This window comes from Schistocerca serialis, chromosome 1 (genome assembly GCF_023864345.2).
Source record: "Schistocerca serialis cubense isolate TAMUIC-IGC-003099 chromosome 1, iqSchSeri2.2, whole genome shotgun sequence".
NCBI classification, from domain to species: domain Eukaryota; kingdom Metazoa; phylum Arthropoda; class Insecta; order Orthoptera; family Acrididae; genus Schistocerca; species Schistocerca serialis.
Window position 1 is genome coordinate 795,502,652 of NC_064638.1, and position 27,867 is coordinate 795,530,518.

Sequence of the window (27,867 nt, forward strand, 5' to 3'; positions counted from 1 at the left end):
GCAGTTACTTCATTACTACCAAAGGATAGCGGAAGAACCGAGTGACAAATTGGCAACGAAGAGAAAAGTTCTTCAAGCAACTGCCCAGTTTTACAACCCTCTTGGCCTGTTCACATCCATTGGGTGTGTTGTTCTGTATGTACGGACAACTGCTGAAGTTGGTTACACAGCACATTTTGTTGGCAGCAATATCAGATTGGCACCAATCAAGAAAGTAACTTTACCTAGGCTAGAATTGCTTGCTATATTGATAGGCTCATGACTCATTCGTTGCTTTTGCCAGAAAATGGGAGTCAGTGACAACAAGGCTACATTGTGGAGCGATTCAGCAGTCACTTTGGAATGGATATGAAATGATACAAACAAATTGAAAACTTTCATTTGAAATTGGCTGACAGAAACCCTGATGTACGCTACACCCAGTCAGTGGAGGCACTGTTCTGGAAGTCAAAGTCCCACAGATCATCTCATATGGAAACTCTAAGCAGACTTGCTAGTAGCACTTAACATCTGATGGTGTGGACCACCATGGTTTTCAGAAGACAGACAGTCATGGCTCTGGACATCCCATCTCTACTTAAATTAATGCCAGAAGCCAAAATCCATACAAATGTCATTCTGATCATCATCGCCAAACCCCTGGTCAGCATTGCAAAATTTAGATCCTGCTGGTGAGTACTTCATGTAACTGCCCTTGTATTTTGACTTGTTGAGAGTACAAAGAAAAATATTAGAAATACTAGTAGTCTGAGTACTCTGGAGTTACACAATGCCCATATAAACTTGATCAAAAGAGTTCAAGAGGAGCTATTAACTAGCAAACTCGCTGTATTGCTTTAGGGAGAATAGTTGCTTAAAGCATCAAAGATAGCTTGGCACAATCCTTTCCTGTTGGTTGGTGCGATTTTGTTAGTTTGTAGGGTGCAATGCACTGCAGTCACCATAAAAATTGACCACCACATCAAAAAGTAAAAAGTTAAACTGTTCCTATTCACATGTGCCACGACACAGGCATTTCACATTGAACTTGTCAGTGATATGTCCACTGATACATTTATAATGGCCAGGTAACACTTTGTAGGACATGGAAGCCTACAACTTACTGTTTACCCTGACAATGTTACAACATTCCACGCAGCCAACACAGAACTCTCTGAACTCTTCAAAACTGTCCAGCATACTGACATACAGTATTGCTGTGTCCACAATGAAATTATTTGGATGTACATTCCACCATGGGCAGCTTGTTGGGGAGGGTGGTGGGAATTAATTATAGGCTTCATCAGGCAGTGTTTGAGGAAGTAACTTGGTCACTCTCAGGTGAATGAAAAGAACTTAAACACCATGTTGATAAGAATACAAGCCACAATAAATTCAAGACCCATCACTCAAGGAGAGAATGACTGTAAACTATAATGGAGACTGTGAATAAAAGTGTGAGCTGTAGTTATTGTGTTGAATTCCTTTAATTACTAGTGAGTTGCAACACTGTATTTTAGATATTAATTATTTAGTAATGGCAATCTCTTTAAAGTTCATGGGCTCGGTTCAAAGGAGTTTTTAACATACAGTTTTTCATTGGTCTGAATAATGCCATTTTGTAGTAATGGGGATAATAAAGAGTGTTGTCTTATGTAACATTGGTCATAGTAGATGGTCAGCAAAAATGGAAATTATGGTTGTTTCTCTCCGTAGATAAGCAGTTGAAAGAAATATATGCCTTCATTTACCTTGTGCTCTACTGTGAACATTTTGTGTTTTATTTGTTGCTGGAGTCTATTAGCTAATTCAAATTTCATCAGTTGTTCGGTTGAGAAGGATAAAACTACTGTCACCAGCAAAATTGTTATAGTACATAAAGTAACTTTCTGGTGTACAAGAGTTCTGGAATGTTTGCTTTCAAGGTAATTTATATTTACAGCAGTTGTTAAACAATCTCTACAGCCAACCATGTGTAGATAATCTTTTTGCATTTTCAATTTATTGTGATATTAGAAGTAATTAAGTGACAGTATTAGTCCTGACAATTCAGTAAGTTCTTATTACTACTTGGTTCTAATTTATTTTGTCAGTAGGTTGCTATTAATGATTTCGAGAGCATTTTCAACAGGTACATTTATGTAAATGTTGGTGACATTGATTCAAATGAATCTCATTGTGACGGGTGTACGAAAGTCTTGGACTTGATTAATAAAGTAGGGCATGTTCTTAACATAAAATATGTGTATTTGGCTTCTAGTATGTTACTGAGCATCTTGGTAATCTGTAGCATCTTGGTAATGTGGGCTGGCTGGTCATAGAGTTGACAGTAGTTGCGTGGGTGGCTACATTTGTGGGTACTTAATTGTGACTTCAGCTTTTGGGACAGATTGGCTTATAACAACACAGTATTGGGCTTCAGAAACTGTTGATGAGAAGGAGATGTCCTACATCGTAAGATAAAACTTGTCATGAGCTGTATGTTCAACAAGCATCATTCTCTCCTCCTCCTTCTCTTCCTCTTCCTCCTACTCAAGTCCCTTACAAAAGTCTGCTTCGTGTAATTATGTTTATATAAGTCTGGCCAAGGGCTGATATGTCCAATGAATTCTGGATCTAAATTTGTAAAAATCAAGTCTTAAATTATTATGTTAACATTCTTTGCTTTTTTTTTCTTGTTCAATAAATGAGTCTTTTGCCAAACTTTTCCTGAATCACAGCACCAGTATTTTTTCTTCTGTTAATTAATCGGGGCTAAAACAAATCCCATTTCATTGTCATTATCTGAGGATTCTTGAAAGAGATACAGTCCACAAAATTATTACCAGCATTCTTAGTTTTATGCAGCTGTGATTAAATCAGGTTTTTATTAAAGAGCAGTACTTCTCAGTCCGTTACTACATTCCTCAGTAAAGGCTGTTGTAACACATCAAACAAAGTATTGCATCATCTCAGTTCCGAAAGTTACGGAACCTGTACAGAAAACTGGAATAGAGATCAACATAAACATCATTTCTGCCCTTTTTGTTGCTCATGAAAATCACACCTTGCATGTTGTACCACCATACAGCAAGACCTTCCGAGGTGGTGGTCCAGATTGCTGTACATCAACACGTCCTCTTGCATTGATGCATGCCTGTATTCGTCGTGGCATACTGTCCAATAGTTCATCAAGGCACTGTCGGTCCAGATTGTCCCACTCCTTAATGGCGATTCGGCATAGATCCCTCACAGTGGTTGGTGGGTCACATCATCCATAAACAGCCATTTTCAATCCATCCCAGGCATGTTCAATAGGGTTCATGTCTGGAGAACATGCTGGCCACTCTAGTCAAGCAATGTCATTATCCTGAAGGAAGTCATTCACAAGATGTGCATGATGGGGCCACGAATTGTCATCCATGAAGATGAATGCCTCGCCAATATGCTGCCGATATGGTTGCACTGTCAGTTGTAGGATGGCATTCACATATCGTACAGTCATAAAGGTGCTTCCATGACCACCAGCAGTGTACACCGACCCCACATAATGCACCTCAAAACAACAGGGAACCTCCACCTTGCTGCTCTCGCTGGACAGTGTGTCTAAGGCTTTCAGCCTGACCAGATTGCCTCCAAACACGTCTGACGATTGTCTGGCTGAAGGCATATGTGACACTCATCAGTGAAGAGAACGTGATGCCAATCCTGAGTGGCCCATTCGACATGTTGGGCCCATGTGTATTGCGCCACACGGTGTCGTGGTTGCAAAGGTGGACCTCGTCATGGACGTTGGGAGTGAAGTTGTGCATCGTGCAGCCTATTGCACACAGTTTGAGTTGTAACATGACGTCCTGTGGCGGCATGAAAAGCATTATTCAACATGGTGGCATTGCTGTCAGGGTTCCTCCGGGCCATCATGCATAGGTAGTGGTCATCCACTGCAGTAGTAGCCCTTGGGCGGCCTGAACGGGGCATGTCATTGACAGTTCCTGTCTCTCTGTATCTTCTCCATGTCCAAACAACATCGCTTTGGTTCACTCTGAGATGCTTGGACACTTCCTTTGTTTGAGAGCCCTTCCTGGAACAAAGTAACAATGCGGATGTGATCGAACCGCGGTATTGACCGTCTAGGCATAGTTGAACTACAGACAACATGAACCGTGCACCTCCTTCCTGGTGGAATGACTGGAACTGATCGGTTGTCAGACCCCTCTGCCTAATAGGCACTGCTCATGCATGGTTGTTTACATCGTTGGGCAGGTTTAGTGACATCTCTGAACAGTCAAAGGGACTGTGTCTGTGATACAATAGCCACAGTCAATGTCTATCTTCAGGAGTTCTGGGAACCAGGGTGATGCAAAACTCTTTTTGATGTGCAAATTTCCCCAGATGCATTCAGGTAAATGCCATTACTGTGCCTTCAACAAGCCATTGCATTCCTTCTTTCAGACATTTTAATATAAATGTGACTTGTTGTGTGGGTAGTAAAGTATAATTTCTTTTTTAAAGTAAGATAAAAAGAAAATAAACCGTACCATCAATAAGGGTAAAAGGTAGAGTTCATTAATGGTATGCTATATAAAACTGTGATGTTAATGAAATTACAGTTCATAAAACCATGTCAATAACAGGAAACCCTTCACATTGAATTCCGAAATCAATAAAATATTATTATGTTTGTTAGACTTCATTGTTATGTAAATGTGGTATCAAGTCAGGGTGATTACTGCCATTACATTCTTTGCCATCGCCAATGCAGAGATTTTTATATATATAAAAGTGCACTTGGACTGGCATTCTAAGACATTGGATGGATAGTTCATCTGTATCATTCTGTGATGGGTTAAAACATTTTCAGTACAAAAGGCGTGCTGGTGCAGTTGTGTGCAACTCCAACACTATTTGAGTTATACATGTTTACATGGGTGGAGTTACAGTTTCCTTTTTGTGAAGATTTTGCATGTTACTGCAGTATTTGAAGCATATTTAAATAATTTATTTTTGTATCCAATTGTTTATTTTCTATGTATGTCAATATTATGTTTTATAATGTAAATGGATAGGAAGTATCATAAATGCAATCTATCCATTTACATAATATTATCAACAATTGATTATTTTTGTTGTAATATTATGTTTGTATTTCAGTCAGTCACCTAAAGACATGGCCAAACTTCTGTCAAAGATGTGCCTTGAAACAGATGTAATTTCTGATGGCAAACAGCTGAAAGTCAGAGTTCCTCCGACAAGACATGATGTCATTCATGCTTGTGATGTGTATGAAGATGTAGCAATTGCACATGGATATAACAATATTGAAAGAACTCTACCAAAAACATCCACTATTGCACAGGAGGTGAAACATTAATAAGGATCTGTGTGTGTGTGTGTGTGTGTGTGTGTGTGTGTGTGTGTGTGTTGGATAGCTGAGCATAATTTGATGCTTTCTGTCTGTTAAACAGTTTCCACTGAATAAACTCTCGGACCAGTTAAGGGAAAACGTTGCACAGGCTGGATTCACAGAAGCTCTCACATTTTCTCTGGTTAGTAACAATTAGTATTTACTAGATTGATTTGTGCTGTTTTGTTTAATTCACTTTGTTTGAGCTACAGAAACATTACTAGCTGATACAGTTTGCTTAGCTTTTGTTGCACAGTGTATTCGGAGTAAAATGTTGATGTGTCCATTTTCCATGTAAATTAGAAGTATTGTGTAGTATTTTTGTGGTATCTTAAAGATAATAGTGCATTATGAAGTTATCAAATGTTGTAACTGTCAGTTTTCTAGTTATTGTTGTTTTACCTAAAAATGTAAGAAAATGACTACAGTTTCAGTAAATACAAATAAGAGAAGTAAATTCTAATTCTAGAATGAAATACACATCTATATGGGTGTACGTTGGAGGAAGAGTGGTTCTTCCATTTATGATACTTACTTTGAAACAATATTCTCCACTATTTGTCTGAAGATTACTGTTTGTGATAGGCTAAATAGTTACCTCTTTAACTTGTGCTTTGTCATCTGCAGAATTTATTGCTTCCCATGAAATTGCAGTTGATGTGTGGTTTGTCCATTTCTATTGTTCAAATTCCTTTGTTAGCCAGAGGATGTCAATGAAGAGCTGAGAAGTTACCCCAAAGCAGATGGGTTCATCAAACTCTTTAGTTGTTTTTCTGGTGTAGTTGTACCTGCTATATGTGGTCTCTTACCTGTTTTAAGAGGCAAGTAAACAGTACAGCATCAATGTTGGCCAGCAGATATCACAGCTTGAGTTAGTCTTGTACAACTCTGAAGGAAATGAAGTGCAGTCTGTATTGAGGTATGCGATGAAGTGAAAATATCTTGAAATATGTGAAAGTGGCCCTATAAATATTCTACATCTATATGAAGAAGACACAGAAACTTCCTTTCAAATGAAATATGAGACCATAGTGAAAGGTACATTACATGGTAATTGAAAAGGAAAACACTCACTGGTGGTTTGTATACCTGAATGTATATCATCAAAACTTTCATGTGAAGTTGGTTGTAAGTTGGCCTTTAGCTTTGGTTCCTTTTTTTCCCTCTAAAGACATTCTTTTGAGTGTCTGTTATGCTCTTCATTATACTAAATCACATTCATTCATCATACAGAATAATGTACTGTTTTGGTCTTGTCATTGGTCTGAAGATTGATTTGATGACCTTTGTCCTCAGCAAGCCTCTTCATCTCTACTTGACTAATACACCCTAGGTTTACTTAAACTAACTTACTTCATTTGATCTTAATAAGTATTTCTGTACAAATTTATGCTCACCTCTCCTACTTGCATCTCTTGCTTCTCTGATGAGTCTTATATATCTGAGGATATGTTCTACCAAGTGATCCCTTCTGTTTGTCAACTTGCACCATAAATTTATTTTTCTATTGGTCTATGTTTACAATCCTCAGCATTCTTCTATAGCACCACATTTCAGAAGTGTCAGTTTTTTTCATATCTGCACTGTTTATCCTTCACACTTCACTTCCATAAAGGGTACACTACAGACAAGTATTTTCAGAAACGACTTCCTAATACTTAAATTCCTATTTGGTCTGAACATATTTTTCTTTTTCAGAAAATCTTTTCATGCTGTTGCAGCTCTAAATTTTGTATTGGGTTTTTCTTCTGTCATCTTTAGTTATTTTGATTCCCCAAATAGGGAAAGTCATCTGTAATATGCAAAGCCAAAAGAAGAACGCATCATGAAGGAGCTAAACAAATTGGTGACAGACTTATATTCATACGGGTATCAATGGGAAATACAAGACTGTAAATGTTGGTGGCTGATGGGTGAATGTGTGATGCTGCAACAAAATTTTACCACACAACTGGCTAGGATAGTAAACGGGGCATGTTGATACCAGGGAATAACATCTTTACGAATTTCATGCTGTATACTCAGTTGGGCAGTAAGTGTGCCTCGTAGATAGCCGCTTGAACGATATATGCAGATGTCAGCATTTGTGAGAGGATGTATAGTTAGGCTTAAAGGAGCCAATTGGAGTAGTCGGTGAACAACTCTATATTTGAATAGGAGTGATGCCACTAATCAGCAGTGTTGGCAGGAGTGGATGAACCTCAGAAGGAAGCAGTCAACCTAGACACAACAGAACATGAGAACTGAGCAATTGTCAGACAGGCACTCAGAGTCCTGGATCAATGCAACATGCAAATGGTGCTTCAGTGACTACAAGGACCATTAATAGGCAGCTCACAGAAAGGGGACTAATGTCATGGTGCCCCTTGCCCAGACTACCATTGACCTCTGTACACCAGCAAGCCCATTTGCAGTGCTGTCTGGCACATTTGGCCGGAAATCTCATTGACAAGGGTAGAATTGTCTTCAGTGATGAGTCCCAATTTGAACTGAGCCCTGATGACCAGCAAAGATGTGTTTGGAGATGCCCTGGACAGCGGTGGGATACCAACCTGACTGCCGTATGCCGTGACAGCCAGGAATGATGATCTGAGGTCCCATTTCATGTAGCAAGATCACTTTGGCCATCATTTGCAGCAGCCTTAAGTATAGTGGTATGTTGTGGATATTGCCCGTCATGGAAAGCCATCCTGAGCTTACATTTCAGCAAGATAATGCCTGCCTGCATACAGCAAAAGTTTCTACTGCTTGTCTTCATGCTTGCCAAACCCTATCTTGGTCATCAGGGTTGCTGGATTTTGCCCCAATTGAGAATGTTTGGAGCGTTATGGGCAGATCCCTCCGACCAGCTCATGATTTTGATAATATAATGCACCAGTTGGACTAAATTTGGCATGGTTCTCCTCAGAAGGACATCCAACCACTCTGTCAGTCAGTGCCAAGCCAAATAGCTACTTGCATAGGGGTGAGAGGTGCACTAATATGTTTATGACTTGCTCAATTTGTGAAGCACTTTCTCTTGAATAAATTATCCAATTTATCTGAATTTATAATCATTTGTTTTCCTGTGCATGTACATCACTTCTGTTGATTCCATTTGGATAATTCCTTTGTGGTGCATACCCCCCACCCCCACCATAGAGTGTTTTTTAGTATCTCATTTCCTAATTAAATTCCCTTAGCATCACCTGATTTAATTTGACTATACTCCATTACCTAGTTTGTTGATTTTCATCTGTAACATCTTCTAAAGGCATTATCCATTCCATTCGACTGAGTTCCAATTCTCATGCTGTCTATGGCAGAATTATGACGCCATTGGCAAATGTCAGAGTTTTCATTTTTTTCTCCCTGAAATTCAATTCCCTTTTGAGAATTCTTTTCTTTAGTGCTTGTTCAAAGCACAGATTAAATAATTTAGGGAAGAAGATACAACACTGTTTTACTGCCTTCTCAACTGCTGCTTTCTTTTCATATTCTTCAACTCCCATTAATTCAATCTGCTCGCGCACACACACACATATCCATCCGCACATACACAGACACAAGTAGACATGTGTCTGTGTATGTGCGGATGGATATGTGTGTGTGTGTGTGCGAGTGTATACCTGTCCTTTTTTTCCCCCCCAAGGTAAGTCTTTCCGCTCCCGGGATTGGAATGACTCCTTACCCTCTCCCTTAAAACCCACATCCTTTTCGTCTTTCCCTCTCCATCCCTCTTTCCTGATGAAGCAACCGTTGGTTGCAAAAGCTTGAATTTTGTGTGTATGTTTGTGACTGTTTGTCTATCGACCTGCCAGCACTTTCGTTTGGTAAGTCACATCATCTTTGTTGTGTGTGTGTGTGTGTGTGTGTGTGTGTGTGTGTGTGTGTGTGTGTGTGTGTGTGTGAAGTCTCTTGTTCCTTAACATCAATGTTTCTTACTGCCATTCATCTTAATTTTGTGTTATTATGTTGCATAAGAGGTAATTATAGATCAGTTCTACATTTTACTTAACCTGAAAGCAATATTACCTGTGGATGTTGTTCACAGGATTTTGCACAAAATCCTTACAGATGTGGTCTCTACCTGTTAGCAATTTTTTGCTCACCTAGTAAACAGCATGTGTTCCATTATAAACTAAGAATTCTTGTATTGTCTTTTAAACATTCTTGTATTATCTTCCAAACCTGTTATGACCTGCTCTCCCACCTCATCAGCTGAACATGACGACTTGTTTCCCATTCATCAACTGAACATGGTCATGGTATGTCTCTTTTAGAAACTCATTAAACGGTGATATATATTTCAGAGGTGATGTTGTAAATGATAAAATATAATGGTATATCAACAGTGCAAGAAAAGATAGATTGCCTACTTACCGTAAAGAAGACACGTCAACTTGCTGACCCGCACAATTAAAAGACACTCACATGTAGCGTTTGGCCACAGCCTATGGCAGTAAAAACAAACACACACACACACACACACACACACACACACACAAGCAAGCATGCCTCATTTCCAGCATCTCGGGCCAGAATGCAACATCGTGTGGTATGCAAGCAGCAGCCTTGAGGGGGGTGGGGAAGTGGAAGGGATAGTAGTGTGCAGGTGGGAAGAAAGACAAATGCTGTCTGGTGGAGTGTACAGAGACTAGACGCCAACAGGTGCCGTGTCAGGAGGTTGTGGGCAGGGATGTGGGGAAAACAGGAACAAAAAATGAAGAGCGGGGAAAGATGGGCGGAGACAAGAATGGGGAGTAGATGATAGAACATAATGGGTGGAAACTGTTGGGTGGTGGGTGCAGGGACTGTATTGTACCGTAGATGGAGGCTAGGATAATTACGGGAGCGGAGAATGTGTTGTAAGGATAACTCCCATCTGTGCAGTTCAGAAAAGCTGATCGATGAGGGTAAGATCCAGATGGTCTGGATAGTGAAGCAGCCATTAAAATCAAGTGTGTTATGTTCAGCTGCATGTTGTGCCATAGAGTAGTTTACTTCACTCTTGACCACAGTTTGATGCTGGCGGTTCATGCTAGTGGACAGCTGGTTGGTAATCATACCAATATAAAAATGTGTACAAGGACTTCAGCAGAGCTGGTAAATGACATGGCTGCTTTCACAGGTGGCCCGGCCCCTGATACGGTACGATAAACCTGAGACAGGACTGGAATGGGAAGTGCTGGGTGTGTCACTTGGGCAGGATTTGCACCTGGGTCTCCCACAGGGATACAACATTTTTGGCAGTGTGTTGGGAATGGGAGTAACATAGGGATGGACTAGGATGTTGTGGAGGTTGGGTGGGTGAAGGAACATCACTTTAGGAGGGGTGGGAAGTATCTTGGGTAATACACCCCTCATTCAGGGCATGATGATAGGTAATCAAAGCCCTGGCAAAGGATGTGGTTCAGTTGTTCCAGTCCCGGTGACACTCGCTTGTGGCTGGTTTTTGGGGGTGGTGGGAGGTTTGCGTTTTGTAAGGGGAAATGGCACGGGATAGCTGTTTGCAGGCTAGGTCTGGGGGATAATGCCTGTCTGTGAAGGCATCGGTGATACTGAGCAAGGGAGTTTTTGTCACTGCAGATATGCCATCCATGGGTAGCCAGGTTAAATGGGAGGGATATTTTGGTGTGAAAGGAATGACAGCTGTCAAAATGCAGATGCTGTTGGTGGGTTTAATGTGGACAGAGATGGAGCCATCAGAGAGAGGAGGTCAACATTTAGGAAGGTGGCACACTGGGTTGAGGAGGACCATCTGAAGCAGATGGAAGAGATGGTGTTAAGGTTGTGAAGGAACAAAGATAGGGTGTTTGGGTCCTGGGTCCAAATCATGAAGAGATCATCAATGAACTTGAACCAGACTAGGGGTTTGGTGTTTTGGGGGGCTAAGAAGGTCTCCTCTAGGTGGCCCATAAAAAGTTGGCTTAGGAGGGTGCCGTGCGTGTGCCCATGGCTGTGCCACAGATTTATTTACATATCTTCCCTTCAAGTAGAAGTAGTTGTGGGTTAGGAAGAAGTTAGTAACTAACAACTTAACCAGATCCTTCGCCAGGGCTTTGATTACCTATCATCGTGCTCTGAAATGAGGGACATCCTATCTGTGGTACTTCCCACCCCTTCTAAAGTGATGTTCCTTCGCCACCCAACATCCACAACATCCTAGTCCATCTCTATGCTACTCCCAATTCCAACCCACTGCCACAAAGGTCGTATCCCTGTAGAAGACCCAGGTGCAAAACCTGCCCAATCCAGCCACCCAACACTTACTATTCCAGTTCTTTCACAGTTTTATCTTACGCCATCAGGGGCTGAGGCACCTGTGAAAGCAGCCATGTCACTTACCAGCTCTGCTGTAATCATTGCAAAGCATTTTATATTGGTATGATTACCAACCAGCTGTCCGCCAGCATGAATGGCCACTGCCAAATTGTGGCCAACAGCAAAGTAGACCACCTTGTGGCCCAACATGCAGCTCAGCATAGCACTCTTGATTTCAATGGCTGCTTCACAACCTGAGCCATCTGGATCCTACCCTCCACGAGCAGCTTTTCTGAACTGCACAGATAGGAGTTATCCTTACAACACATTCTCCATTCCTGTAATTATCGTGGTCTCTACCTACAATAGCGTACTGTCCCCACACCCTCCACCCAACAGTTTCCACCCCCTATGTCCTATCATCTCCTTCCCATTCTTATCTCCCACCCTGTTTACTTGCAGCCTTCTGCCAGTGAATCCGCCCATCTTTCCCCACTCCTCTCACTTTTTGTTCTCTTCTTCACCCCACCTCCCTGCCACACTACATCCTGACACTGCACCTTTTGGAGTCTAGTCCCTGCACACTCCACCACATGATGCTCATCTTTCTCCCCAACTGTACACTACTATCCCTTCCCTACCCTCTCCAGATTGCTGCTTCCATCCCACATGATGTTGCATTCTGGCCCGGGATACTGGAAAGGTGAGGCATTCTTGCTTTTGTGTGTGTGTGTGTGTGTGTGTGTGTGTGTGTTTGACGAAAGCTACATGTGAGTGCCTTTCAATTGTGCCTGTTTGCAACTTGATGTGTCTTCTTTACAGTAAGTAGCATTTCCTACCTGGAGTTTTCATTATTTGGAAATATATTGGCAGTGGTGTTAATATACAAGTGGGCAGATAGTGTAGCAGTACTGTTCACACTGGAATGTGGCCGACCCAAGATATGAACTTCCACAGATTAATATTCTTCCTTTAGATGTGTATTTGCAGAAGAAATTGTCATTTTTCAGTTTCTGTGTTTTACCGTTATTTTTGCTGGGTGTCAGTTACTTTTATCAGAACAAATTACTATAATACAAAACATTCTCTGGTGGTTTATTGTTTGAGTTGCATTGTAAATGTAGCTGAGAAACTGGATTTGATATTACCTGTTGTTTTAATATGGAGAAATATTTCTGAGAATAAAGTTCCCTCCTCATGGGACATTACATATAAATATGGAAGTCGCTCATTAATTTATGTAATTTACATCACTAAATCTCACCATTCACAAGTTTTCAGAAATATTTTTTTTTTTTCCAATTCAGTTTCAGGCAATGTTTGAAACTAAAGTACATAACCATCATGTCAACCAATGACTACATGATCCGCCTACATCCTCAAACCAAATTTCCAAATGTTACTATTTAGGAGAAAAAATGTTCAAACCTGCATAAGGCCATCCTGATTTAGGTTTTCTGTGATTTCCCTAAGTCGCTTCAAGCAGATGTTGAGATGGTTCCTTCGAAAGGGCACGGCTGACTTCCTTCCGTAATTCACTGACCTCGCTGTTTGGTAGCCACTCTCAAATCAATCAGCCAACCAATCCAAATGTTGCTGTACCTGTATGGTTTTGTAGGAATCAGTTGTACTGTATAATACACAATTTTCTGTAAACTTAACCTACAGTTTACCAGTTCAGTTAATATACAACAAAAATCTCTTCTTTCAGTTTAATTGTAACTATCATTAATTATTTTCTTCTAGTGTGCTCGAGATGATGTATCATCAAAACTTGGACTAGATTTGAAGAATGTTCGAGCAGTACACATTTCAAATCCGAAGACCTTGGAGTTTCAAGTGGCCAGAACCACCCTCATTTCTGGATTGCTGAAGACACTTGCTGCAAATAAAAAAATGCCTCTCCCTATGAAGCTGTTTGAGGTGTCTGACATAGTGCTGAAAGATGAAACCTCTGGTACACTTTTGAATTCTAGTATAATTTTCTAATGTGCATGAGGCTGAATAATATCTCTGACATAGTAGTTATGTTTCTAATTTATGTTTTATAATTTATCTAAGTGTTGTATAAGAGGCATTCAAATGAAACCCGGTCACTAGCGTAAAGTAATGGTAACAATTTTATTAACTCAAAAATGTAGTTATACACAGTACATATACTCAAAAATAATTGCCAAAACTGTTGGCACATTTATCCCATTGCGACACTAGCTGGTCGATTCCATTCTTGAAGAAGCTAGTAGACTGCTTTCAGATCCAACCTGGACCCAGTCACACACTTCATCATCCGTTCTGAATTGATGTCCTCGAATAGCTTGTGTTAGAGGTCCAAACACATGAAAGTCACACGGTGAAAGGTTGGGACTGTACGATGGATATTCCAGCATTTCCCAACGAAACTGCTGCAATGTCATCTTCACCGCATTGGCCGTATGTGGGCGGGCATTATCATGCAGGAGGATAATGCCATTGGACAACATGCCTCGGTTTTTCGACTTGATGTCTTGTCTAAGGCTCTGTAAAGTGGCTTGATAATGCTGGGCATTGATGGTGGTTCCCCATTCCAGGAAGTCGACAAGCAGTGGGCCCTTATGGTCAGAAAAGGAGGACATCATGACCTTATCAGAACCGGTGTGCATGGCCTTTGATTTCTTTGGAGGTGGTGAAGTTGCATGTTTCCACTGCTTGCTGTGACGCTTGATTTCCTGTTCAAAATGGTAACACCATCTTTCGTCACCTGTGACAATGTGCGACAGAATGCCGCATTCCTTCTCATGATAACTTTGCAGATGACTCAAAGACAACACCATTCAAGTGTTGCGCTGTTTCGTGGTCAGTTGGTGGGGAACCCACTGCTCACAGATTTTTTGAAAGTTCAAGTGTTGATGCATTATGGTGTGGGTGGTGCCTGTGCTAGTACCCAGTAACCAATGGACCCCATCCACAGTGATGCTGTGGTTGTCCGAGACTAAAGCATTCACTTCCACGACCATTTACACTGTGATGATACAACGAGCCTGTCCACGACGAGCTTCATCTTCCAGTGACTCGCTCCCCTCATGGAATCATTTGCGCCATTCCACAACACTTGAATGACTCAGACTGTATTCACGGTACACAGCCTTCATCTGTCGATACATTTCACAGCCTCGAACTCCTTCCACTGCCAAAAATCGAATCACACCTCATTGTTCCTGCTTACACACCTGCATGTTCAGTAGTGGACGATAACTTGTGTGACCACCTTCTCTTCGGCGTGAAACCACACTGGTACTATGCAACATCAAACAGTGTGCACACGTCAGTCTCTCTGCCAATAGATGGCGCCACCATACCCACAGTTACGTGGTGCTATCTTTCGTGTAAGGCAAAGGTAGATGCACTGACCAGGTTTCATTTGAGTGAATCGCATTTACTATTGTAATGATTTCACTGAATCCTTATGAGCATTGAGGAAACACTTCACACAAGTAAAGAACTGGGCATTCTCTACCTGTGTGCATGTGAAGCTTACTACATCGAGATAAGGAAAACATACTCCATAGTTTTTTGTTAATCTGTTTCTAAATGAAACTGTGGTGTATTTTCTGTTGTTGTGAGATATACACTACTGGCCATTAAAACTGCTGCACGACGAAGACGACGTGCTACAGACGTGAAATTAAACCGACAGGAAGAAGACTCTGTGATATGCAAATGATTAGCTTCTCAGAGCATTCACATAAGGTTGGCGCTGGTGGCGACACCTACGACATGCTGACATGAGGAAAGTTTCCAATCAATTTCTCATACACAAACAGCAGTTGACCGGCGTTGCCTGGTGAAACGTTGTTGTGATGCCTCGTGTAAGGAGGAGAAATGCATACCATCACGTTTCCAACTTTGATAAAGATCGGATTGTAGCCTATCGCGAGTGCGGTTTACTGTATCGCGACATTACTGCTCGCGTTGGTCGAGATCCAATGACTGTTAACAGAATATGGAATTGGTAGGTTCAGGAGGGCAATACGGAACGCCATGCTGGATCCCAATGGCCTCGTATCACTAGCAGTCGAGATGACAGGCATCTTATCCACATGGCTGTAACAGATCGTGCAGCCATGTCTCGATCCCTGAGTCAACAGATGGGGACATTTGCAAGACAACAACCATCTGCACGAACAGTTCGATGGCGTTTGCAGCAGCATGGACTATCAGCTCGGAGACCATGGAGACCATGGCTGCGGTTACCCTCGACGCTGCATCACAGACAGGAGTGCGTGCGATGTTGTACTCAATGACAAACCTGGGTGCGTGAATATCAAAACGTCATTTTTTCGGATGAATCCATGTTCTGTTTACAGCATCTTGATGGTCACATCTGTGTTTGGCGACATTGCGGTGAACGCACATTGGAAGCGTGTATTCGTCATCGCCATACTGGCGTATCATCCGGCGTGATGGTATGGGGTGCCATTGGTTACACATCTCCGTCACCTCTTGTTCGCACTGACGGCACTTTGAACAGTGGACATTACATTTCAGATGTGTTACGACCCTTGGCTCTGCCCTTCAGTCGATCCCTGCGAAACCCTACGTTTTAGCAGGATAAAACATGACCGCATGTTGCAGGTCCTGTACAGGCCTTTCTGGATACAGAAAATGTTCGACTGCTGCCATGGCCAGCACATTCTCCAGATGTCTCACCATTTGAAAACGTCTGGTCAATGGTGGCCGAGCAACTGGCTCGTCACAATATGCCAGTCACTACTCTTGATGAACTCTAGTATCAGGTTGAAGCTGCATGGGCAGCTGTACCTATACATGCCATCCAAGCTCTGTTTGACTCAATGCCCAGTCGTACCAAGGCCATTATTACAGCCAGAGGTGGTTGTTCTGGGTACTTATTTCTCAGGATCTATGCACCCAAATTGCGTGAAAATGTAATCACATGTCAGTTCTAGTATAATATATTTGCCCAATGAATACCCGTTTATCATCTGCATTTCTTCTTGGTGTAGCAGTTTTAATGGCCAGTAGTGTAACTCCCTACTAAGATGACTTGGTGGATAATGAAAACGAAATTAGATTATGTGCCAATTCACAAAGAAAGTGCCTGCAATCACGTGGCATGAAACAGTTTCATAGCATTACTTTCACACAGTTACAGTCTCTTCTTGCTAAAGTAATGATAAATAAAGTGTATGCTAAAGATTGATGTGGCACTGTGAACTACCATTTGAAAGAAAGGCATCTAAAGTCAGTCTTTGCTATTATTAAGATAAATTTTAATGCTGCCAGAAGATAAAAATGTCACTGCCATTAAAAAGACAGAAAAGTCATCAGTCCAGCAAATCTCCAATATAGAATTATATTGTGAAACATGTTGTTGTTGTTGTTGTTGTTGTGGTCTTCAGTCCTGAGACTGGTTTGATGCAGCTCTCCATGCTACTCTATCCTGTGCAAGCTTCTTCATCTCCCAGTACCTACGTCAACCTACATCCTTCTGAATCTGCTTAGTGTATTCATCTCTTGGTCTCCCCCTATGATTTTTACCCTCCGCGCTGCCCTCCAATACTAAATTGGTGATCCCTTGATGCCTCAGAACATGTCCTACCAACCGATCCCTTCTTCTGGTCAAGTTGTGCCACAAACTTCTCTTCTCCCCAATCCTATTCAATACTTCATCATTAGTTATGTGATCTACCCATCTAATCTTCAGTATTCTCCTGTAGCACCACATTTCAAAAGCTTCTATTCTCTTCTTGTCCAAACTATTTACCGTCCATGTTTCACTTCCATACATGGTTACACTCCATATAAATACTTTCAGAAATAACTTCCTGACACTTAAATCTATACTCGATGTTAACAAATTTCTCTTCTTCAGAAACGCTTTCCTTGCCATTGCCAGTCTACATTTTATATCCTCTCTACTTCGTCCATCATCAGTTATTTTGCTCCCCAAATAGCAAAACTCCTTTACTACTTTAAGTGTCTCATTTCCTAATCTAATACCCTCAGCATCACCCGACTTAACTCAACTACATTCCATTATCCTCGTTTTGCTTTTGTTGATGTTCATCTTATATCCTCCCTTCAAGACACCATCCATTCCGTTCAACTGCTCTTCCAAGTCCTTTGCTGTCTCTGACAGAATTACAATGTCATCGGCGAACCTCAAAGTTTTTATTTCTTCTCCATGGATTTTAATACCTACTCCAAATTTTTCTTTTGTTTCCTTTACTGCTTGCTCAATATAGAGATTGAATAACATCGGGGAGAGGCTACAACCCTGTCTCACTCCCTTCCCAACCACTGCTTCCCTTTCATGCCCCTCGACTCTTATAACTGCCATCTGGTTTCTGTACAAGTTGTAAATAGCCTTTCGCTCCCTGTATTTTACCCCTGCCACCTTTAGAATTTGAAAGAGAGTATTCCAGTCAACATTGTCAAAAGCTTTCTCTAAGTCTACAAATGCTAGAGACGTAGGTTTGCCTTTCCTTAATCTTTCTTCTAAGATAAATCGTAAGGTCAGTATTGCCTCACGTGTTCCAGTATTTCTACGGAATCCAAACTGATCTTCCCCGAGGTCGGCTTCTACTAGTTTTTCCATTCGTCCGTAAAGAATTCGTGTTAGTACTTTGCAGCTGTGGCTTATTAAACTGATGGTTCGGTAATTTTCACATCTGTCAACACCTGCTTTCTTTGGGATTGGAATTATTATATTCTTCTTGAAGTCTGAGGGTATTTCGCCTGTTTCGTACATCTTGCTCACCAGATGGTACAGTTTTGTCAGGACTGGCTCTCCCAAGGCCGTCAGTAGTTCCAATGGAATGTTGTCTACTCCGGGGGCCTTGTTTCGACTCAGGTCCTTCAGTGCTCTGTCAAACTCTTCATGCAGTATCGTATCTCCCATTTCATCTTCATCTACATCCTCTTCCATTTCCATAATATTGTCCTCAAGTGCATCACCCTTGTATAGACCCTCTATATACTCCTTCCACCTTTCTGCTTTCCCTTCTTTGCTTAGAACTGGGTTTCCATCTGAGCTCTTGATGTTCATACATGTGGTTCTCTTATCTCCAAAGGTCTCTTTAATTTTCCTGTAGGCAGTATCTATCTTACCCCTAGTGAGATAAGCCTCTACATCCTTACATTTGTCCTCTAGCCATCCCTGCTTAGCCGTTTTGCACTTCCTGTCGATCTCATTTTTGAGACGTTTGTATTCCTTTTTGCCTGCTTCATTTACTGCATTTTTATATTTTCTCCTTTCATCAATTAAATTCAATATTTCTTCTGTTACCCAAGGATTTCTACTAACCCTCTTCTTTTTACCTACTTGATCGTCTGCTGCCTTCACTACTTCATCCCTCAGAGCTACCCATTCTTCTTCTACTGTATTTCTTTCCCCCATTCCTTTCAATTGTTCCCTTATGCTCTCCCTGAAACTCTGTACAACCTCTGGTTCTTTCAGTTTATCCAGGTCCCATTTCCTTAAATTCCCACCTTTTTGCAGTTTCTTCAGTTTTAATCTACAGGTCATAACCAACAGATTGTGGTCAGAGTCCACATCTGCCCCCGGAAATGTCTTACAATTTAAAACCTGGTTCCTAAATCTCTGTCTTACCATTATATAATATATCTGATACCTTTTAGTATCTCCAGGGTTCTTCCATGTATACAACCTTCTATCATGATTCTTAAACCAAGTGTTAGCTATGATTAAGTTGTGCTCTGTGCAAATTCTATCAGGCGGCTTCCTCTTTCATTTCTTAGCCCCAATCCATATTCACCTACTACGTTTCCTTCTCTCCCTTTTCCTACACTCGAATTCCAGTCACCCATGACTATTAAATTTTCGTCTCCCTTCACTATCTGAATAATTTCTTTTATTTCGTAATACATTTCTTCAATTTCTTCGTCATCTGCAGAGTTAGTTGGCATATAAACTTGTACTACTGTAGTAGGTGTGGGCTTCGTATCTATCTTGGCCACAATAATGCGTTCACTATGCTGTTTGTAGTAGCTTACCCGCACTCCTAGTTTCCTATTCATTATTAAACCTACTCCTGCATTACCCCTATTTGACTTTGTGTTTATAACCCTGTAGTCACCTGACCAGAAGTCTTGTTCCTCCTGCCACTGAACTTCACTAATTCCCACTATATCTAACTTTAACCTATCCATTTCCCTTTTTAAATTTTCTAACCTACCTGCCCGATTAAGGGATCTGACATTCCACGCTCCGATCCGTAGAACGCCAGTTTTCTTTCTCCTGATAACGACATCCTCTTGAGTAGTCCCCGCCCGGAGATCCGAATGTGGGACTATTTTACCTCCGGAATATTTTACCCAAGAGGACGCCATCATCATTTAATCATACAGTAAAGCTGCATGCCCTCGGGAAAAATTACGGCCGTAGTTTCCCCTTGCTTTCAGCCGTTCGCAGTACCAGCACAGCAAGGCCGTTTTGGTTATTGTTACAAGGCCAGATCAGTCAATCATCCAGACTGTTGCCCTTGCAACTACTGAAAAGGCTGCTGCCCCTCTTCAGGAACCACACGTTTGTCTGGCCTCTCAACAGATACCCCTCCGTTGTGGTTGTACCTACGGTACAGCTATCTGTATCGCTGAGGCACGCAAGCCTCCCCACCAACGGCAAGGTCCATGGTTCATGTGAAACATATTGAGAATAAACATGAAGTTTCATTTTCTCTTGTAATTACACTGCCTCACAAAATTGTGAAGCACCCTGAATAGGAGGAAGAAATGCAATGAAACCTCACAGATTGAGAGAGTATCAGTGTTATTTCAGTGATTAAAATAACAAGTCAAATTTACAAAGAACTTAGCAGTCTGAGCAGTCCACTTATCAGTATGACATTGTATCCCCTCTGGTCTGGATGCATACAATAATTCGCTTCTAAGGATGTCATAGAGTCATTGTATTCTGTCCTGTGGCAGTCTGGTCCACAGCTGTTGTAACTGGTTCTTGATATCCTGGATATTGGCACTGGGATGGTGTTAACATCTGAGCAGGTCCCACACATATTCTAGTGTGGACAGATTTGGGAATCTTCCTGGCCACAGATTACCTCTACACCATGCAGACAACAGCCTGGAACTGAAGTCATACCTGATGGCTCACCACATCATGATGCAAGGAGTAACACCGCAGTGTCCCTCCAAAACATTGGACGAATGGGGCCTCTCCTTATGCTGCTGCTGTACTCACAAACGATGGTCATCTGGGGTATTGCAGATCTGCAGTTCATCCCCGAACACAGTGTGTTGCCTTTCACCAGCAGTTCATGCTTCCTGGCCACAGCACCACTCCAAATGCAGCTATTTATGTTACAGTGTAAGCAGCAGCCTATGCCTGGGATGGTAATTCCATAGCCCAGCTACTGCTAGTCTCTGACCAATATTGCAAAGCATCCATTATTTCTGTGGGATGTCGTATGCAGATGTGAAGGGGTTATTGATGTGCTTGGTGCACAATACAGTGATCCTCCCTTTTTGGGTCAGATGTGATTGACTGGAAGCATAAGTATGTCGTGCAATCTAACACTGGGCCATCGAGCAGGCGGTCAAAAGGAGACCCATTTCATACTCATGTCAGGTGGTAATAACGCAGTGTCACACAAGTATGCGACATCTCCATGTTCTTCACAGTGATCACTCAACATCTGATGTTCGTGGCTCTTATTTACCCTGACAGGCCTGTTAACAACACTGAGCATGAACAACACCAATGTACTCTGGAGGTAAATAGAATGATTTTCATTTATACAGGCACTGTGATGAAGGCGAAAAGTAGGAGACTAGAGAAGCATAGGTGAAGTCTTCCCACAGTACTGATAATTTATGAAGCTGGATGGAGGGAAGAAGTTGTGTTGATTATGATATAAAGGGTAATAATAGTAGAAGTATGAAAGATTAGCTGGAAGATAAATCGAATTGAGTTGCTGGTCATACAAAAATAGAGTTAACTTTGGAGTAGACCCGCAGTGTTCAATGTGAAACTTTTCTGTGGTGCCTTTTATTGAAATGTCATCACACTGAATCCAAGATGAAATTCACTTAGCATAAAATATACATCTCAGCCTGCTAAGTAATTGCATAAGGAACATTTAAAAAGGACAGGAAATGGGATTTAAAACTATCAGTATTCCATGTTGTCAGTTTTCGTATGTCTTGGTCTCACAACAGTATTTGAAGTTATGACTAAAAAAAGAGATACAAATTTATGCTTTAGCCTGCTCTTTAGCCCATTTCTGTCTTTTTGTGTATATCAACAAATAATAACTACAAATGGTGTGTATTTATTTCTTGACATACATAAATTTATTTGAACTACTAGTCCTGTGTTCGCATAAATTTTGCCATGTAGAAAAGAATCTTGTCATAAATTACATGTTGATTTGCTACATTGTCACTCCCTCTGTTTTGTCACCTGTGTGTCTTGATTCTGTATTTTATAACACACACACACACACACACACACACACACACACACACACACACACACCATAAACCATTGTTGTGAGACACAGGCACTGAAAGGAGCATCTTGTTTGTGTATGCTATGGAATGAAATTCATCTACTGTGAACACCACTAGCACTACAAAGTTGGTTTCCACGTCATGATGTATTTGTATTGAAAACTTTGGATAGTCTTTTTAAAGTCTGCAGTTTACGGATTTGTGTTACTATAAAGGAAACTGAAAAGTAAACAGGCATTTTGTGCTAAGCTGAAATGTCTCTCTGGTGCAAGTGACTTAATTGAGTGTTTCTCCAGCATGTTCAAAATACATGATATAACTTTTTTCAGAGTTGTTAAATAATGTTATTTTGCTAAAATCTGACATGTAAGACCAAGTAAGAATGTAGGTGACTTCTTTCTGATATTGATAGTGCTACTAGATGCAGTTGTACAGTTTAGAGACAAAGGAAGTAACAGTTTCAAATTTTACAAGATCATTTGGACTGTAATACATATTTTCTGTATTATCTTTTACATTTTGATGTTTAATGTGTTGCAGTAGCATTAGTTTAAAATTTATGTGTCTTATTCTCAGAGGTAGGTGCTAGAAATGAAAGGCGGCTTTGTGCTGTATACTCCAATAAAAATTCAGGATTTGAAATAATTCATGGTCTTTTGGACCGGGTAATGCAGTTATTAGAAGTACCTTGGGATTTGCATAAATCTGGAGTGGGATATCATCTGAAAGCAGCTGATGGTGAGTTTGCTTTATGTTTTGTCAATTAAATTTGTCCAGCTTGTCCCTTTTAAAATTATTTTTTACTTCGTTGTTGTTCTTTTCATCGTTTCAAATACTTCATAAAAGATAAAACTAGTTTTGCATTGCTTTATTACAAAATAGTCTTGTGATTTCCAGTGTATGTGTGTTTCAGATCCTTCATTTTTCCCAAAGAGATGTGCTCAGGTAATTGTCAATGGAAACATCATTGGAAAACTGGGCATCTTACATCCTGATGTAACAACGAAATTTGAATTGACACTACCTGTATCATGTCTAGAGATGAATGTAGAACCATTTTTATGACATCAAAGATAGTCCAGTAAGATCACTGCAATTTTACAGTGATTCCTTACTGCATATTATCTGATAAGTGATATACATTATTCTGTTATTTATATTTGGTAAATAAAAGAGTCCAGATACTTTTAACTTATGTTTCTTTATGTCCTCTGTACTGATGTGCCCTGAAACTTTACACATAAATCTGTACTTTAAGATTTTTATCTCAGATCTCTCTCAAAATAGGTTATTGAGAGATTCATCATTCTCTTTATATACTATATCATTGTCACACTTTTCTCCATTTGTAAAGCACATTGGTATTAAAGCCTAAATTTTTGTATTACCCTTTTTACATCAGTGTAGTGGAAATAAGTCCCTCTCAGAATAAGTTGGTTCTTTGTCTTTTAGGTGTATTAAGTAACTAAGAAATGTCTCAAAACTTATCAACAATATTACAAAACAACGTATCTCATTTCAATTAGATTGCTTATTGGCCCCACCAATTATTCATTTAATATACAGGGCTACTATAAAAGATTCATGTTTTCAAAGTTCTCTGTTTTCCAAATATTAGATGTACGAGTATGATGCACGAACTGAACTGTAAGTTTACCGAGTTTAATTGTGCCCAGCAGTTTGTGTTAAAAGAGTGCAATGCCTTGACAAAATGGTGACACAGTAAGAAAAGGTTTTTTGTGTGTTATGATGTATGAGATGTGCATCTGTTACAATAGTGCTGTGTGTGTGTTCAGAAATAATTATGGAAAGAACAGTCATGTAAACAGAGCATTGATACTTTAGGGATACTGGTTGTCTCTGATAACAGAAAGGTGCTGGTTGACCATGTGTGCCAGATGCAACCATGGAGAGGGCGAGGGAAAGTTTTGTGCACAGTCCAATCAAATCAGTGGTCCACAAGCCATGAACTTGAGATACAGCAGCAAATTGTGTGGATGATTGAAGTGTCCTACTGAGATGTTTACTTAGGTAGTGATTGATTAGAACACTTCAAGTAACACTGTTTATTGAACATGAACTGAATTTAGTTCAGTTTGATGCAAAGTCCACACAGGAAATAAAACTGAAATGTCCTTCTGTGATGATGCAAGCATACAAGGGAAATGGCCTTCTGTGCCAGACATAAAGGCGGTGTCACTGGGACGAGGTCCCGTGGGAGCATTGTCTTCTGCAGTGGTTGTTGCACGACTGCGATTGGGAAACTGGTGAAGGCTCTAAGTGGAAATGTTGGTTATGTCGCAGCAGTGGCAGGCATAGCATATTCTTGCAATGTGGCTGGTAATCTGGAGGCTGAAGGTGAGCTGGCCTTCATGGAGCTCAGTGGCAACCTAAGTACTCACAGGGAGGAACATAGGCACGGTGTCACGTGAATAGGTGACTATGAGTAGCTCCCCCATGACTGCATGTCATGTAGAGGTGCAGCCTGCATTCCCCTGGACACTGTGATGGCTGCAGAAGGCTTGGCGGTAAACAATGCAGCAAATCTTTTGGAAAACAGCTGCCTGAGGTAATGCAGGGGCCATGCGTGGGTTACAAAGCATATGCACGAATGTGGTGGGCAAATATGCTGGGCCCAGCCCTGTATATACAGTGGTTATATTTCACACCGTACTGCCTGCGGCTTGTGCAACAATTAAAACTGGGAGGATTATGGCTGGCGCCTTGAGTGTCGCAACACAATGCAGCAAGCACTTGAAGATGAATATTTTGCCTCCAAACTGATATTCAGTAGCCAAAATTGTGGTACATGAATGAGATTTGCTAGGGGTTCGTGTTTCCTGATAAGATGAAGCTGTATGGGCCGTTTTTCTTCTGTGAGAAGACTGTGATGGATACTTCTAACCTTGACATTTTACAGTCGTGGCTGTTTGCACAACTGATTGATAATTTCATCTTCCGAGATAGGACTCCCTCCATTGCAGCATCAGTGTTTATTTCTACCTACACAATGAACTTCTGCCTTGCTGGATTGAGTGTAGTGGCGAAGGTGATGTGGCTCTGTTCCCCTAGCCCCCAGGTCATCTGGTTTAACACCTTGTGACTTGTTCCTGTGGGAGTATATTAAGGACTGTGTGTATGTACCATCATTGCTAAGAACACTGGAAGGGCTCAGAGGACACATCAGTCCTGCTGTGATGACCATTGACAGGATGTTGCTGTGTGAGGTATGGAACAAACTTGACTATTGCTTGGATGAGTGTCACATGACCGGGGGAGTGCAAAATGCAAACTTGGTGGGTTTACAGTTCTATTCAGGTCAATCATATTTATACATGTAATAACTTGTAAAATAAAGAGCTTTGAAAATGAACGAGTCGTTTACATTAGCCCTGTACTATAGCAACTGTATGTTGTCATTAAAACATTACCATAAAACAAAAAGACAGACAGGCTGGCCAGTTTTTATCTCTGTAAAGTGCAGCTCTCAGTTCTGGTAACAGAAACACTTAAAATATAACAAGCACACCCAATCATCAGAACATTAGGTTCATTTTTCAGGAATCAACATTGGAAATGGAGGCAAGTAACAAACAACCCCATAACACGCAGATCCCTTTTAGCCCGACCTACGAGTGATACGCCTTCCATTCAAACTTATGAACTCCTCTTTTATTCCCAAAGAAGGAATATATCATTGTGAAATTAGGAGTGCTGTCTTCTATTTTTATTGGTAGTTGTGCATCCTGAGGCATTGCATTTTCCATTTTATATAATTATGGTAGCATATCAGTTATATTCTATTTGAAAGTGAATTTGTATAATAAACTTTCACATCACCAAAAAATGAGTTGAATAACATGAACTATTGGAGACATCGGTAAATATATTTCTTTGCTCCCAGGCAACTCCATTAAGTCCAGTTCCCACAGGCACAAAACTTGCTCATGCTTGCCTTCACTGTTGCAACCAGCCAGTAAACTGGCCTGTGGAAGCATCCTGCTGGTTCACTGTCATGCCAGCTGATCTCACAGTAAGAAACACTAAAAGCTCTTTAACTGGCTGTCCAAGAGCTTCAGCAACTGCCACAAGGTGAATCTGCTCTCACTCTGTTTTAGTTTGCCTGACAGCATGGAAGCCAGAGATATTGAATAGTTTGTTTGTGTATGTGATACATAGTGGGCTTTGTCCTCAACAAACTAAATAAATACTTTGTAAACCTTGCAGTAGGAGTTTCATTCAGCAGTTCTTTACAATAATATTGTTTGAAATAACATAGCACTATCATATAAAATGCCACAATGTCTTCCGAAAGTGTTGTAACTGAAAGAATGCACTTGCTGAGGGTCATACTACTGCAGAACAGTTATTTTAATTCCAGTACAAATGACAACATGTTGCTTTAGCCGTCAAGTGAAAATATTACAGTAAAATGGAATTTAAAAACATTATGTGTACCTTTGTACCTTCAGAGATTTAAAGCTACTTTTGACATGCATGAAATGCTATGCATGTAAATATGATAGTTTCCTTATTGAAATAATCACTGAATGGTAACTTACAAAATAAAGTAAAGAAAACATTGACACTCTAAAACCAAAAACGAAAGAGAACTGTTAAGATAAACGACTTGTTTTCCGATCAGTCTTGAGATCCTTGTAGATAGTAGCCAGCTGACATTGTGCTTGTGGGACTGCAGTAAGCATATTACATTGACAATGAAGAGATCTCCCAGTTGCCAGGTATCAGTGTTGAAACTTGAAGTAAGATGCCATCCCAGCATGCATATGTGACTTATGTATAGAACAAGCAATATAAGTTAGAAGAGATTCAAAATTGGTTTTAGTCAGTCATTTACTTTTCAAATGACGCTTTGTCATCTTTCAACAACACATTTACTAGTGTATTTGATGTTCCTAAATGATTTCTACAAGAAATCTACTTTTGTTAACGTTTGTGGGACTGTGTTCTTTCTGTCAATGTTTCTTTGTGCTCTTAGGCTACAATCTGCACAGTTGCATTTAATGTGCAGCCAATGTAAAATAAACTGCATGTGTCGAAACACTCACTGGCCTCCAAGGGCGATAGTGAGGGAGGGGGAGGTATGCACAACCTTTAACTGTCTGTGTGGAAACATTGCTTCACATAGTGATAGACTGCACAGGGTAGTTACTTTTTATCAAAACATGCATCATACATGAAGTGTAGAAGAAAAATGGGTGCTTCTTATGGGGACATAAGGTTGTCTGATAACAGTAAACATCTGACATTTAGTATGTTACAAGAGCCATATCTCTCATGCAATTATAACCTTGTCTACTGTCATAATGAGAAATACACGTCGCTAAGATGGTTATCATTTATGGTGTGCAACTTGAAGTTACTCCATAACAATGAATAGCAGTTGGCAGCATTATTCATGTATTTAACAGAATGTTTGATACTGCCCATCATGTTCCAAGTAAACTTACATACAAAATGTTTTGTTTGAAGTATTGGCAAAAAACAGCAGCTGAATTAGTTTAAGAGATGGGGTGAACATACTTATTTGAAATAATTCCTGTGATCAGCTTCAGTAGATTTGCAGTAATCATAATTTTTTGTTAATATACTTTGTATAAGTAACCTACAGTTACTACTTCTACCTGTTAATGTGTGATTTGACTTGGTCTGCATCCCCAAAGGCTCTGTTTTGTGATGGGATTTATGAAACATCAAGTATGAGTAAATGAATGTTTGTCTTTACAGTTATTAAAATTAGGGAGTTATTACTT

The 27,867-nt window shown here is 40.6% G+C and overlaps 1 protein-coding gene across 2 annotated transcripts in view; it reads left to right on the forward strand.

Moving 5' to 3' along the window:
* Positions 1 to 23,284, forward strand: part of LOC126483769 (phenylalanine--tRNA ligase beta subunit) — a 111,974-nt gene extending 88,690 nt beyond the window's left edge. For both annotated transcript variants that reach the window (XM_050106921.1, XM_050106928.1), the window contains exons 8-12: positions 5,110 to 5,317; positions 5,424 to 5,504; positions 13,352 to 13,562; positions 22,670 to 22,831; positions 23,007 to 23,284. In XM_050106921.1, coding sequence (XP_049962878.1) covers positions 5,110 to 5,317; positions 5,424 to 5,504; positions 13,352 to 13,562; positions 22,670 to 22,831; positions 23,007 to 23,158 — 814 coding nt within the window. In that variant the 3' untranslated portion in view covers positions 23,159 to 23,284. The remainder of the gene's footprint in view (positions 1 to 5,109; positions 5,318 to 5,423; positions 5,505 to 13,351; positions 13,563 to 22,669; positions 22,832 to 23,006) is intronic.
* The last annotated feature ends 4,583 nt before the right edge of the window (positions 23,285 to 27,867 follow it).